The 16,599-nt window shown below is 36.0% G+C and overlaps 1 protein-coding gene across 1 annotated transcript in view; it reads left to right on the top strand.

Moving 5' to 3' along the window:
* Window positions 1–16,599, top strand: part of CPED1 (cadherin like and PC-esterase domain containing 1) — a 270,333-nt gene that overhangs the window by 114,638 nt on the left and 139,096 nt on the right. The window contains exons 11-15 of the mRNA XM_016213335.2: window positions 181–350; window positions 5,178–5,248; window positions 6,731–6,781; window positions 11,176–11,362; window positions 12,666–12,834. Of these exons, the coding sequence (XP_016068821.2) occupies window positions 181–350; window positions 5,178–5,248; window positions 6,731–6,781; window positions 11,176–11,362; window positions 12,666–12,834 (648 nt within the window). The remainder of the gene's footprint in view (window positions 1–180; window positions 351–5,177; window positions 5,249–6,730; window positions 6,782–11,175; window positions 11,363–12,665; window positions 12,835–16,599) is intronic.

Below are 16,599 nucleotides of genomic sequence, written 5' to 3'. Positions count from 1 at the left end.
GGCATTTACCTTGACAACTGCACAGAAAATTAAATTATGGTACTGAAAATTGATTTTTAATAAATATCTGATTTTTTAAATATCCGGATATAAACATAAACTACTTTTTTAGTAATACTACATTTTAATTTATTGTCTAGCACTTATTCTGATATTCTGTCCTTGAATATTCCTTCTCAGCTCTTTCCATCAACTTCTCCTGGGATTCAATCTTTGATGCGTGAATTTTATGATACTGCAAATCCTATGGGAACTGCTGGTTCAGTCCTGACCCAACACTCGTCTCTTTTAAATGTTTTTGAGCAATTTCAGCTCCTGAATAATAAGGCACAGCTACATCCATTGGAATGGTAAGATAGCCACAAATTTGAATTGCGCAATCCAAAAAGTCTCTAGTCTAAAGATTGATTTCAAAAGGCTTTGCCTAAATTAAAGAAAGCAACAAAAACAAGTATGTCCAAAAATTCATGCTCTGGAAAATAAGCTTCTTGAAAGCATTGAAACCATAATGATTCTAGTGGTCTTCAAACACTGTAACAAAAATATATCCAACAGTGTTTCAAACCAACGGAACTTGACTCCACTAAAAAGTAATATTTAAAGCTAAAAGTTTCAAACTAATTTCATTTCATAATATATATCCTTGAGTTATGAGAACATCAGACAGGAAAAATTAGGTGAGATTTGTTTTATGAACCATCAGTTAGAATGAAGCCCAAGATCATGTAAGCATTTATTTAGAGGATTTTTGAGGTGTGACTTTATTCTGGGCAAAACCTAACCAAATTTATAAAAATGTCTGTCTCTGACACAAAATTAGAAGTTTTTTTAGATGATAGAACCTCAGAGGGAAACATTTGGCTGGGAGAAAAGTTTCTTGGCCTCTCACCTCCACTTCCATTCTAATGAAGGAATGAGCAGGAAGATGGGCCGGGTGAACATATTAACACCTCCTGTAACTGGTGAAAAGGGCAGTGCCCAGGGCCTTAGCTAAGTCTCACTCTCTTTCATATGACAGAATTAAGGGAACATTTGACTTTTCTATGGCCAGGAAAACAGGAGTAAACCTAAACCTCCTACGGAGATGAAAGACGAAGGCCATGGTAATCATTTGTCTCTTGTAGTTACCCTCAGGAATGACTTCTACTGATTTGGACTTCATTTCCTTCTGCCTCAGGAGAGAGAAAAAGCAATTCTGTAAGAAGCTTTTTTTCTCTGTAATTCAAAAACATAAATAATTGTATATTTGAAGAATTCTTAAGACCTCTCTAAGGATAAGAAATCACTTTAATTGCCACAACTTTATGAAGTTGGCCTCATTCCCTCAATACTTGGAAGTAGTAGTCCTGACAGAAGGTTTTGTTTGTTTGAAAGTTAGGTTTTAAATAGTATAGCTCAATGCTCCTTTGCTTGTTCCTTGCACTCACTGAAATAATCCAAAACTGTCTCATTTGTCATTATCGATGGGGGAAGAGCAGACTTGAGTTACCAAGGAGCCTACTTAAGTACTGTTTGTTAAGTTCCCTCGAGATACACATGCTTTGGAAAGGTTGTTTCCCAATAAGTTTTTTTCAAGTTCCACATATGTTGTAAAGTTAACCAATTAAGTTACCTTAAATTCAGAATATTGAATTTACCCCTAACCCTAACTAACTGATTCCTTGTCAGTAAAGGAATTTACTAATAGTTAGTGTTGGGTGGAGTTAGAAAAGGTCAGAACATTTTTGAATCAGACAGATTGGGATTCAAAAATCCCGATTTTGGATTTTATTAATTTCTGAGACTCAGTTTCCACATCTATAAAATATGAATTGCACTACCTACCATGTATTATTTCAGAGGATTGTGTAAGATAACTTCCATGAGCTGGTGTGTGATGTGCTGCAGTGTGGACAGGTAGTAAACAGGATGTGTTTTCCTTTTTATGTTTTTATACATATCATCCAAAGTTTGCTCTAGCATCAACAATGGAAGGAATATCTTTTTTTTATAATAAAGGCAAGATAAAATTGACAAGTTTATCTCAGTTAACATTGAAACAAATAAACTTTAGATCCTTATGAGGAAGCAACTAGTAAATTGCTCTTAAGATATTTTAAGAAAGATACTCAATTCTAATTATCTTGAAATTTGTCTGTGAGCATATGTATATTTAATGGTTATCCATGCTGTATTATAAGAAAGATGTATATTGTACACATTTTCCAGATGAGGAAATTGATGTCCTGAGAATGTGGGTCATTTATTCAAGCCACACAGCTAATAGAAACAGAGATGACCTTCACATCCATGATGTGGTGCTTTATTCCAGGCCATCAGGCAGACAGGACAGGGAGGTCAGGTGTAGTCATTCATCACTGCCCTTATCTTCTCGATGGCCACCTCTAGTTTTTTCTTTCTACAGAAAAAGTCAATTTTACATACCTATATTACCTGTGGGGTTTAATGACTTCATCCTTTATTTTATTTTATTTTTATTGAATTTGTTGGGGTGACATTGGTTCACAAAACCATACAGGTTTCAAGTGTACAACTCAATTAAACATCATCTGCACACTGCATCATGTGCCCTTCACTCCAAGCTGTCTCTTTCTGTCCCCCTTTCCCCTTTGCTCACCTCCACTTACTCCCTTTTCCTCTGGCTATCTCCACACTGTTATCTGTGTCTATGTGTTATTTATATATGTATTTTAGCTAATGCCTTCGCCTTATTTCATCCAGCCCCCCCCCCCCATTCCCCTTGACAGCTGTCAGTCTGTTCCATGTATCCATGCCTCTGTTTCTGTTTTGTTAGAAATAAAGATCATCTGCTTACAGCAACAAAGTGAAAAGACGTAAAATCAGAAAAGCAACAGTTAGGAAAGGTGACACTTATGTCTGTGTCCCAAGGCTCAGAAAACGGGGTCACAACAGACTTAGCATAAATCTGAATGAAATGTGCACTCTCTGCTAATTTTGACTTCACTTGAAATAGAGTTGCAAGAGTGCTTTACTCACATGCTTTCCATAAAAACTCACGTTTTGAAAACATAATTATTCACAAAATTAAACAAGAAACCACTGTATGTTCCTTAAAACATCTCATTCTGTTAAGAGAGCTACCTTTCCAAAGTTCAGTTTACTTGCGGATCAGGATTGTATCTTTTATGAGTTTCACTTAGACGTTTTGCTTCATATGAACTTAGAGGTTTTTCAGTTAAACATATCGCACCCCATGCTTCCTTTATCTGTTTCTTAATTCCTTGGGAGAAGAGAAATACAGTTGACCTTTGAAAAGCACTGGTTTGAACAGCACAGGTCCACTTATAGCGGCTTTTTTCCAACAAAAACACTCAGCTGTTAGTATCCTTGAGTTTCACATTTGTAGATTCAACCAACCATGGATCAAAACAGTATTTTCACTTTCCCAACCCTTTATTCCTAACCAGAATATTCCCAACTGCATTTTCAATAACATTTTCAATCATAGTTGGTTGAATCCTTGGACACAAAAGGCCAACTGTAGTTAAGTTTTTGGGAAGTCAAAAGTTATATGTGGATTTTAAACTGCACATGGGTTTGAGCTCCTAACCCCTACATTCAAGGGTTAACTGTATTTTAAAGTAAGTCTTAGACATTATTATTTTTTACCCTTAATTACTTCATTATACACACACAGATAAAAATAAAAGTGCAATAAAATTATTGCACATTAGCAAAATATTTATTTTTAATTTATCTTTATGGTTGAAAATATTACAGATGTCCTCTTTTCCCCCCCACTGATCCCCTTCACACTGCATCCACCCCACTCCCAGGCCTTCCCCATATCAATGTCTGTGTCCATAGGTTATGCATATAAGAGTAAAAGTTCTTTGATTAATCTCTCCCTGCCCAATCCCCACCTCCACCTTCCCTCTGAGATTGCTCAGTCTGTTCCATGCTTCTATGTCTTTGGATCTATTTTGTTTATCAGTTTATTTTGTTTATTATATTCCACGAATGAATGAGATCATGTGGTACTTGTCTTTCTCTGAACTGGCTTATTTTGCTTAGCATAATACTCTCCAGGTCCATCCTTGCTGTCCCAAAGGGTAAGAGATCCTTCTTTTTTACAGCTGCATAGTATTCCATGGTGTATATGTCCCATAGCTTTTTTATCCACTCATCTACTGATGGGCACTTGGGCTGTTTCCAGATCTTAGCTGTTGTAAACTGCACTGCTATGCATATAGGGGTGCATAAATTCTTTCTGATTGGTGTTTCGGGTTTCTTGTTTCTTCAAAAAATTAAATATTGAACTGCCATTTGACCTAGCAATATTTTTAAGTCCCTGATTCTTCTTAATTTCCTACCTGGTGTTTATATTTTGAAGGAATTGAATATGGCTTATTCATCTTTTCTCTACCACAAAGCCCAGCACATATCTGGGATGATAAATATTTATAAAATGTAATTAGGCACAGCATTTTATTTAATTCTAATAACATCCCTGTGAAGTTGGGCCAGTGTCGTTATCTCTATTTTGTTGGAGTAGAAATAGAGATTCACAACAAAGCACGGGAAAGTCAAGTCACATCCTGTCCAGTATTCTCTACTATTAGGGCCAGCAATTTTTCTGTCTGCAATTTAGATTATTTTGTTCTCAAATTTGAGGATTTAAGGGGTAATCTGGCCAAGCATTTACTTATACAACAGAAAAATGAGGCAAACACACCAAGATATAACTAACCCTTACCATTCACTACTGTTAATCAGAGTTTAAGGATGGAAGCCTTGGCAAGCCTTTCTGCATGGTGCACTTATATTTCTTAGATTATATGTATGTTCTCCTCTGTGCCTCAGAGTTTCCAACGCTTCTTGCTTCAAGACTGTAACTTTAGCCAAAGAGATTCCAATAAGCATATGTGTTCCTGAATCACTTCTGTTGGACCCCAGCTATCAGAGATTGCTTACTTTTGGACTGAAGAGTGACTTTTTGCCCTGGTTTTCTTCAAATGTGCTTCTGCTGATTAAAGATGATGAGATTTCCACCCACCTCACTTGAGGCAAGATTGCCAGTTTTAAGGAATGAAATCTAGAAAGTGTTTCTTTGTGTTCAGCAAAATAACTGTGCCCACACAGAAAAAAATAGTGTGTTACATGCAATTTCCATGAATTTTGTTCATTGATCGAGTTGTTTGGCATTACATTTGCAGGAATTCCTTCACAGAGGATGAAAACATTGGAAAACCACAAGTGCCATTTGATGCAACTGAACATAAAAAAGGTAAAAGGATAGTCCCACTTAGTTGAACATGAAAATTAGTATTCCATGGGCAAAAAACACATAAAAATTGTTTAGCTTCATTAGCAATCAAAAATGAAAATTATACAAGGAAATGCTCTTTCCCTCATATTTGGAGATACTCTTCTTTTTAAAAGTAATAGAGTTGGGGAGAATATAAAGAAAAAAGCATTCTCACGCTGCTAGTAGATGTTGAATCAGAACCTTTCATAAAAAGCCATTTAACAACATATAAGAAAAGCTTTAAAGTTATTCTTATAGATCAGAAATTTCACTTCTGGATGTTCAATATAAGGAAATCATTTAAAATGTATACAAAAGTTAATTACAAAAATTATTAATAAGGGAAAAAATAGAAATCATCACTATGGCAATCCTAGTGGATGAGATATATAGAATAAGCTATAATCATCCAATAAAAACCATTCTAATATTGTGGGAGAATATTTATGACACGAAATATATTTTTGATATATTGTTAAGTGAAACAATGGTCTACAACCAATGTGAACCTCAAGGAAAATTAATGGTGATTTTGCTTTCATCTTTTATATTTCACCTATAAATTCTAATTTTTTTCTTTCTTTGATTTTATTCTGTTTTCTATTTTTTTCCTATCTAAAGAATAGCTGAACTTTTTGTTGCAAGAAAAGAAAATACTTGTAATTTTAAAAATTAAAAATAAAAAGTTCCATGTCTATAATTTTTTTTAAACTCAGTTTTCTTACTACAAATCAAGGTTTGATCCAATGCAGTAGTTCTGAATGCGTGTTCCCCAGAACAGCAGCATGAGTATAATTGGGGAAACTTGAGACATTCAGATCTACTGGATCAGAATCTCTGGGTATGAAGCACAGCGTTCTGTGCTTTAACAAGTCCTTCAGCTGGTTCTGAGGCACATCGAAGCTTGACAATCACTGCTTCAGTAGAACGAATCAACAGGCACAGTGAACAACTGATGATGAACTGATATTCTGTCCTACTCTCTCCCACCAATTTTTGCTCTTTAAAATGAATGATTTAAGCATTCAGTGTTTCCATTCACTCATTTGTAGCATAAATATTTATTAAGAGGTGTTTTAGATAGATGTATGATTGAATTCAGAAACTTAGAGCATCAGTTGAACCAACTAGGACAGAATTTCTGAAATTCTAATAATTTGGGAAATTATAGCCATAGGATTATAGAACTAGAAGGAATCATGAACGATCACCTGAGGCAATAGATGGCATATAGACAATTCATATTGCTCCCTTAATATTTTCCTATTTGAAATAATCATTCTTTTGAGAATTGAACCAAAATTCTTTTGTTTTACCATAACTTTCACTTTAACTTAGAAGTACTTTTGGATGTAATAAAGTTAAATAATAAAATGGCTTTTATTAAATTATTGTGTGCTTGAGATTACTGAATATGTATTTTCAAATTTTGATTAACAGTTTTAAATTTATATTTTTTAGTTGTGCTTCCACAAATTATGAACTCAACCAAAGAAGTGCATTGCCGTAACGGTGAGTTGCAGTGAGAGTGTTTCAGCAGCATTACTAACAGGCACAGCCCTTCTTTGACTAAGTCATCATTTGATTTTATTTGTGTATCTTTAGGCTACTAATTTAAGTAAATTTTCAGAAGTTATGAGATTTCTGAATGAGTCAACATCTATCACTTTTGCATAAAATTATTTTTTAATTTACTACTTTTGTACCTGAAATGTCATGCTGTATGTTTATTTGTTTTAGGTCAGTGACTTCCAAACCCATTTTGAGGGGTCCTAAGTGTGCTAAGGCTGTACTGTAGAGGCTGCTCAAGTGGACAAGCTTAGCTCCTCTGCTTTATACATTGATTTTTAGGACTCTCATCACCCCACAGTGATTTCTTTACTGTCAGATTGTTAATATAATAGATAATACTTGAGTTGAATCTTCTTTATAACAATTGAAAGCTTTTAAGCTAATTTTCAATATATTTCCTTAAAGTTCATGAGTTTCTTGCCTAAGTATAATCAAGAAAAATATATATTACATTTCAAGTGTTATATGGATTTTAAAATTTAAAAATAATTTTCTTCACTGTCTGCTCAGCATTATCTCAGCGGTCTTGCAAATAAATGATTCTAGAAAATCTAACTGCCTTTTCTGAGATTATAGGGCTGTTAAATTACTGGATCACGAAGCTAGCTCTTCAGATTCTTTGTCCAAAGTTCATGAGTTATCTTAATATCCTATAATAATATGATGGGGGAAAATAAGAGTTCTACTTAGCAAAAAAAAAATTTTAGACAATGTTTTTTGACCTTTTATATTATATATATATATAATTGATGCTAAACATTAGAAAATTTAGCCTTTCACAAATAAAAAAAATCTATTCTGGTAAAACATTAAAGCTGAAAAAAATTGTGCACTAAAGACTAATTTATTATAAATCAGTCTTCTAATTTAATAAAATCTCATTTGTATCTTTAAAAATGTAATTTAATTCATTCATTATGTTTTAACACTATCATTAAAATTAGGGTAGACTGAAAGGTTATATAGAATAATATGGTTTAATACAATCAACAAGTATAAATACATCCAATGAAAGAAAAATAACACTTTAAATAAGGTATTGCTAATCAGGAAAATATAACAGATATCACTTATGCTGTTCTCTCCCTGCACTGACTATTCAATATCCTACTCCTAGAAAAATACATGCTACTCAACTCAGTTCTCTCAGGAGACTGGTGCCAGGTGTGCAGCAGGCACGTACAAGCGGATCAGAATGAGCACTTGTTGAGAGTCTGCCGTACGTTAGGCTCTGCATTGGTGAGGCATCAGGAAAGCCACTTCACCTCTTTGGTCTTCTACTTTCCCATTTATAAGATGAAGTGACCAGATGAGATTATCTCTTATTCTTTTCAGTTCCCAGGTAACATGATATAGATGATATGAACATGTTAGATAAATTCTTCAAACTTGTTCATGTTTTTATGTTTGTAAAAACAAGTCTGACCTGTGTCTTCACAATTAATCTTCCTACTTTTATAGTATATGATTTTAAAGATAACTTAATAATGCCTCAGAACAGGTGGGATTATATTTCAGAGTCTAGGCTGTTCTCCTTTTAATATGAGTTATGATTATCCCTCAAGAGGGCAATAAAATTATGTGCTTAAAAGAAACACATTAAAAGCAACCAAATGTTCAAATAGCTTTCCCATGTATACTTGCCAAGTAGGTTAAGCAGCCAGCTACCATCATACCCCATACTGGGTTCTCCATAAAGCTCAGGTAAGCTGGCCAGAGATAAGTTGGGGCTGGGTTGGGAATGATGCCCAGGAAACACCAGGTGTTTGTAGGCAGCGACACATCTTCAGTTGAATGTGACGTCACAAGCAAGTGAGCTTTCAAGCAGGGGTTTAGGATGCAGCACTTAAGCCAGAGGTGGAGTTTCTGATGAAACCCAAAACAAGCACTTGCTAAAATCTCACTTAAAAGTAAGATTACATATTTTATCTCATGTAGGGTTGAGTTTCAGTGTTGCAATGGGAGAGCCCCATTGGACACTTTCACTATTAAGTGAAAGTGTAAACTACAGAGAAATTAACTCTCCATGAATTAATTGAATAAAAATATATATTAAATTGATGTACATCTTCTATGATTACTGTTTTGAAAAACACTTTCACTTTGTTATTTATTTAACTGATTCTGAGCATAGAAGTATAGTGCAAATATTTAAATACCCTTTTTGCCCAGGAAAGGGTCCTCTGGAAAGCACCTTTCGTATCACTAAACTTCAGCTTGTTTGAAGTGTTATGTTGGTTTCACAGTCTCTGTTCCAGTTAGCTCTCATGGTCAACAATAGCTTGTTTTTACTGTGCTTACCTCAGTGTCTCAAACATAGACTATGCCTGAAAAAAAAAAAATCTTTGAGAAAAAAATGCATTATTAACAAGTGGTTGAATTAGAATACACAGGTATGGTCATTTTCAAGATGAAATCTAATAACATAATCTCACCCTCATTCTTTTATTTTTTAACTTATTATAAAAGATTTAGGAGCTGGTATTATCAAAATTATAGGTGCAATCTACCTACATCTATCAGCCAGATAAAAATGTTAGGTAACAAGTAAAATTAATCAGGCAGATAGTTTACTCAATTCACTGACTTATTCAACCAAATTGACTACTTGTTTATTTTTTTCATCGAGTTTTTCCTAAAATGAAATTGCAATATGTCAGTTGCATTATTGTTGTTCCTAATTTATACCTGAGTAGTTTGGTGGGTTTTTTTTTCTGCTGGTGGAGAAAACCATAGAGTGTGGGTCAGAAATTTACAGATTTTTTTCATTTTCATTGTTTTAGTGAAGGAAGGGAGTTATACTATGACCTAGTTCTCAGAACTAGAATAAAATATTCATAAGGTTAGTGGTACCCATTATCGTGGATTTGGTGGTGCTTCTCCATGTCTGTCAAAGAAATAAAAATGTTGGTATTGTTGAAGCACAAAGTCCAAGACATAATGGGAGATGCAGCAACTAGAGAGAAAGACAAGGAAGAGGTTGTGAAATGCCTTGCCTGCTTCAGTATGGGCTTGAACTGAATTCTGGAGGTGATGGGGAAACATTAAAACATTGACGATAAATCATCAGGTGCAATTTTAGGGAATTCATTGTGATCACCATATAAAAATAGAGGAAAAGGCAACTGTCAATAAGATAATCATTTTTTTAAAGTTCAGCTGTACAACTTCCTGCAGTGAATTCTGTTATCTTTTTCATTGCTAAGTTGTTAAACATCACTGAACATTTTATTTTAAAGGCAGTGCAAAGACACTTTTGTCTTACCAATTTCTATAGAATTTCTTATGTTTTTCTTTACTGAAACCTTGTTGTTGGTTGAAAAGTATTTATGGAACTAAATACTTGTTAGTGTTTGTAAAACATTTGCTAAGCTTCTTTTGAGTAATTTGGTTATTCCAAATATGAACACAATATAATTTAGCAGCCGCTGGTATATTTCCTTACCAAGATACTTTTGTAAAAGTTGGTCTACCAAATAGAAACATTATTAAAAATGGCTTAGAATGCCCTGGCCGATGTTGCTCAATGGTTAGAGTGTTGGTGCACACACCTAAGGGTCACGGGTTCGATTCCCAATCAAGGGCACGTACCTGGAGTTTGGTTTCCCTCCCTGCCCCCTGGACAGAGCTCATGCAGGAAGCAATCAGTCAATGTGTCTCCTTCACAACGATGTTCCTCTCTCTCTTCCCCTCCCTCCCTGTCTCGTTCCCTTCTACTCTCTCTGAAAACTAATGGAAAAAATATCCTTGGGTAAGGATTAACAACAACAAAATGGTTTAGAATCAATGGTATGAAGTAATCTGCTAAATTCTCTAATAAGATTAAGCAGAATGTAGCATCTCCTTCTTACACATCAGTGTACTTTCTTAGGTTGAAGTGGCTGGGGTAGGGAGTGGGTGTCAGGGTACCCTGTGATGTTTTTGTATCTGTTTTAGTATAAGATTGGAGTTCACATTCTTTGCTCCACCCTGCTGCCTATAAGCTACTTTATCAGTCCAATGGCAGTTTAATGACACTTCCCGTTAAGAAATTTTCCTCAGTCCCTGCTGGTTCTCTTCTGTCACCACCCCACAGAGTTATCACCCCCACTTACACTATTGCTTAATATTTGCAATTTGCAGTAAATGCCATGAACATGTTATCAGTCCACAGGAGAGATATTTTCCCACCTCCTGTGCCTTTCAAGTTTTAAGGGCTGGGCAAAAAATATGATCTCCATAACACCAAGTAAAGTCAATAGCTGTTATATGAGGCAAATTCTACAAAATTTGACAAGTAGAAGTCACAAATCAACTCTGACTGGTTGTCTTTTTCTTTTTAAAAAAAATAACAGATGAATACATACAATGTCATATCAAGCAGATCTTCACACATCCACATTTGGAACTAAGTCCTGAATTTAACCCGAAGATCAAAGATTATTACTCTGAAGTCCCATTTGATGTGGTAACAGTGACAATTGGAGCGGAGACTTCAAACTGTCAGTGCAAGATGTACCTGCAGGAACGGGCAGGGCCAAGGTATGGAATGCTGCTGAGCTGAGTGAAGATGTCACAGTGGGAAGCAGACATTTGAAGCAACCTGTGCAGGTGTTTCAGAAGAATTGAGGCAGGAGATCGGTTGGAGAGATTGCCAGAGTGTGAAGTCTTTCCACTTTTCAGGTGTCATGTGGTTAAAAAGAACACATCAGCACTCTACTGATCTATTAGCAATCTTTGTATAGAGTCTTGGTAACAGGAGTGGATCTTGTGATATGAAATATTAAAGAGGACTGGCTCAGTAAGGGAGAGGTTAGTTTGTTGTTAACATGTTATTTATTATTTATTTATTTACTTAATTAATCCTCACCTGAGGATATTTTTTCCATCATTTTTTTTTCAGAGAGAGTGGAAGGGAGAGAGAGAGAAGGGAAAAAAGAGAGAGGAAGGGAGAGAGACACATCAATGTGAAAGAGGGACATCAATTGGTTGCCTCACACATGTGCCCAACCTGGGGCTGGGGACTGAGCCTGCAACCAAGGCACATGCCCTTGGCTGGAATAGAACCTGGACCATTCATTCTGCAGTGTCACGCTCTAACCACTAAGCAAAACCAGCCATGGAATTGTCATGTTTTAGATTGCTAAAAAGTTAGCCCTTCTAAACAGTAGCCTCCTTTTACCCAACCCAACTCCTCAAGTTTTTGAATATTCAGAGACTGATTACTTAATAAACATGTTGATTACAATTTGTGGACATAGTCACCTTAATTTTCCTAGTGTCATAGGGATTTTGTTCTTCTGACCCTTTCGAGAGTCACCAACTATTTTGTTTGTAATTTTAAACAGAAGATAAAACCTTTTTATATCTGTGTCCATAGAAAGGAAGATACTCACATTCCCATGCTGTAGGGAGAAAAATGCTCTTGCATCCCTGGGAACCAAGAAAATGTAGTAGAAAGAAAAGAGGAACCAAGTCAGACAAAGCTGGGTCCCAAACCTTACTCTACCATGTGACTTAGTCAGTGTGTTTCCCAGTTCTATGTTATGTTCTCTATATTTAAAATGAGGACAATCATGGTTTTGTATAGAGTTGTTTTGAGTATTAAACGAGATAATGTATGACCCTGATAGATGATTAATAAATATTAGTACCCTTTCCTATAGTTTATAGGAGACATGACTTGCTTTGCAAGATAATGCTTAGCATATTAAAGTACTGTGAAACAGAAGTAAAAATATTCATTTCACATATTAGATTTCTTTTAAAACTGTACAGACAAATTACACGCATTTAATATTGATGTATGAATTTGTTTGGGCTGAACAGATGTTTATCTCTCCAGCTTTGCCAGCTACCCCCTGGGTTTAGGAGCAAACAAAATCTCAATGCTTGTCGTGGATGAATCTCAGGCCCAGGGTGAGACACCCATCACATACAAACTCACCATCTATCGAGAAGACCGTCCAAGTCTGCCCTTGTTTGAAGACTTTACGGCATGTGGTTTTGTGCAGGTAACTGAATTTTACATTTGCACTTGGATTGAATTGGAAGTGATGTTAACCCAGGTAAAAAATGCCAAATGAAATTGTTAGGAAAAAAGTATGCTTTTAAATCCAAACTGCGGTCTCATTTCAAAAAAGCAAGAGTCTCAGCCAGGTATCTAAGATACACTGTTATGAGTGGTTTTCTTTTCAGTGAGATGGCTCTGTCCTGCACTTACTGTATTCAGTGGATTTATTGTGGCTAATATAAAAAATGTCTGAGTACTCACACTTAGTTATGAAATTGGTTTTATATTTCCTTTTTAAATTGTGCTGTGTTTCTTGGATTTGTCCCTGGATCTACTTTTGAAATATTAAACTACTTTAGGTAAAATTTATTTTAAAGAATGAGAGGAAAATTTATGGAACTATTTTATGGAAAGGATACGTAATGAATGAAATTAAATTTGTTTGGGTAGATATAGTTCTTTTTTTCCTCCCCCTTTTATTTTATTTATTTATTTATTTATTTATTTATTTATTTATTTATTTATTTATTTATTATTCACCTTTATTGTTGAAAGTATTACAGATATACCCCCTTTTTTCCCCATTGATCCTCTCCACCCCCCTCCCTACCAGGCCTTCACCACACTATTGTCTGTGTCTATAGGTTATGTATGTATGCATATAAGTTCTTTGATTAATCTCTCCCCACTGAGATTCTTCAGTCTGTTCCATGCTTCTATGTCTCTGGATCTATTTTGTTCCTCAGTCTATTTTGTTTATTAGATTCCACATATGAGTGAGATCATGTAAAACTGAATCAGGAAGAATTAGAAAACCTGAATAGGCTAATAACAACTAATGAAATTGAAGCAGTAATCAAAAAAACCAGCAAACAAAGCCCTGGTCCAGATGGCTTCACAGGGGAGCTTCCTAATTCTTTAAGTGGTGTAGGGTTAGATAGTTTACTAAAAATTTTTCTTGCTTTTTGAGGTAGACTGTAGTGCTATGAATTTCCCTCTTAGGACTACTTTCCCTATGTTCCATACATTTTGGGTTGTTGTGTGTTCATTTTCTTTGTTTCCAGGAAGTTTTTAATTCCTTTCTTGACCTTATTGGTAATACATTCATTGTTTAATGACATGATATTTAACCTCCATGTGTTTGAATGTTTCTGAGAGGTTTTAGTGTAGTTGATTTCTAATTCATGCCATTGTGATCCAAGATGCTTGATGTGATTTCAATCTCCTTGACCTTGCAGAGACTTTTTTGGGTCTTAACATGTTATCTGTCTTTGAGAATGATCCATGTGCACTTGAGAGGAATGTATATTCTGCAGCTGTGGGGTGAAATGTTCTGTAAATATTGGTTAAATCCATTTGATCTAGTGTGCCACTTAGAGTCACTGTTTCTGTGTTGACTTTTTGTCTGGAAGATCTATCCAGTGAAGTCAGTGGGGTGTTCAAGTCCCTGACTATGACTGTATTGCTGTTAATTTCTCCCTTAAAGTCCTTAAGGTTATTATTGATAGGTCCTTATTTATTGCCATTTTAATTCTTTATGCCTATGTTTCTCTCTCTATTTCTTCTTATTATTACAACAGTCGATTTAACACTTTCTGCAATACTAGTTTGGTGGTAATTAACTCCTTTAGCCTTTTTTTTTTTGGTCTGGAAAGCTATTTATTTCATCATCTGTTTTGAATGGTAGCCTTGCTGGATAGAGTAGCCTTGGATTCAGATCCTTGTTTTGCATTACCTTGAATACTTCATACCATTCTCTTCTGGCCTGTAGAATTTCTGATGAGAAGTCAGCTGACAGCCTTATGGGAGCTCCTTTGTAGGTAACAGATTGCTTTTCTCTTGCTGCCTTTAATATACTCTCTTTGTTTTGAAGTTTTGGCATTTTACTTATGATGTGTCTGGGTGTGGGCCTCTTTGTGTTCTTCTTGCTTGAGACTCTCTGTGCCTCCTGAACTTGTGTGACTTTTTCTTTCACCAGGCTAGGGAAATTTTCTGTCATTATTTCTTTTTACAGGTTCTCTAAACCTTGCTTATTCTCTTCCCCTTCTTGCATTCCTATAATGTGAATATTGTTACATTTCATATTGTCCCACAGCTCCCTTAAACTGTCCTATTTTTTCATTGTTTTTTTCTTTTTGATTCTCTGATTGATTTTTTTCTACCCTGACTTCTAATTTGCTAATCCTATCCTCAGCGTCCTCCAATCTGCTGTTTATTCTTTCCAATGTATTCTCTATTTCTCCTATGTCATTCTTCATTTCTGACTGGTCATTTTTCATAGTTTTCATATCTTTTTTGTGCTGGCCAATGTCAGGCACTGTTTGTGACTGGCCATGAGTACCCTGTTTGGAGCTATCAACAACCCATGGCTTGTGGTTACCTCTGCTGGGCTGGCTTATTGTTCCCTCTTCTGGGGCTAGGTGCATTTGGACAGGACCAAGATGCACACCAAAGTCTGCTTTCCCAAGGTCCAGGTCCAGAAGAAGATCAGGCAAAGACTCAAAGCTCCTAGAGGTCCACCTCTGCCTGCAGGCTGATTGATTTTAGTCTCCTAATAAGCCTCAGGCTGTAAACCACAGCAAGGCATAAACTCCACAAAGTGAGGTGAGAGGTTTTTCAGTGGGTGGGGCAATTGCTTCCCCCCCACAGGCAAAAGCTGCCTGGCTGGCAAAGGTCTGCCTGAGAAAAATGTCCTCTGCAGTATGTGGGAATGACTCAGCACAGGAATCCAGATGGCCTCCCTTTGAGCTCCATCTCCAGAGCCCAAAATCCCAAATTCTTCTCATACTACTCTAGTCCACTCTGCCTTCCTTCTGCTGGAGCCCAATGTGAGTGACTGAACACAAATCTTTGTGTGTTGGCTCATTAAGAGGGTGCCTGCATTTCCAGCCATCTCTCCCTGGCAGACAGAAACCCTGGTGTTTTTCACAGCCAGATGTTATGTGGGCACCGTTCTCAGTTCTGGTGCTCTGGGCTGGGGAGCCCAGCCTGGAGTTTAGGCCCCAAAGTTCTCAGTGGGAGCCTCCCACAGCTGATATATGCAAGAGGTGTGAATGACAATGGAGATTGACAGCCAGACCACTAGGTGACCCCTTGGTCTGTTGGAGCCATCTGATATTTTTCTATCATTTGCAGCTCCCCATGATCTAGGGGAAAAAAGATCAACAAAAATTGTCAGAAGCTGATATGGAAAGGCACTTACTTCACAAGAAAAGATGGCTCAAAGGCCAGAAGGCATATGAGAAGGTGCTCAACCCCACTAGTCATCAGAGAAATGTAAATTGAAGCTATAATAAGATACTACTCATGCTCCACAATACACAATATTGAAAGGACTGACAACACTGAGTGTTGGGGAAGATGTGGAACACTATTTCTTTTATACATTCCTGGGCAGAATGTAAAATGTCTGATCACTTTGGAAAACTTTGGAAGTGTTACTAGACGTAGACATACATATATCCTATAACTCAGCAATCCTCCTAGTTATTTATTCAAGATAAATGAAGTCATATGTCCATCAAAAGACATAGCCAAGAAATCTTTTAACTTTTAAAATAATTTATTATTAGAGAAGATTTAGATTTACAGTATAATTAAGAGGAAGGTACAGTGATTCCCTATGTACTCCCTGTCTCCACACATGCATAGCTTCCCCCATTATCAGCATCACTCACAAGAATGGTACGTTTTTTACTGAACATGAACCTACACTGACACATCATAATTGCCCAAATTCTGTAGTTTACCTTAAGGTTTACTACTG

This window comes from Miniopterus natalensis, chromosome 10 (assembly GCF_054644295.1).
Source record: "Miniopterus natalensis isolate mMinNat1 chromosome 10, mMinNat1.hap1, whole genome shotgun sequence".
NCBI lineage: Eukaryota > Metazoa > Chordata > Mammalia > Chiroptera > Miniopteridae > Miniopterus > Miniopterus natalensis.
This window is presented reverse-complemented; position numbering and strand designations above follow the sequence as displayed.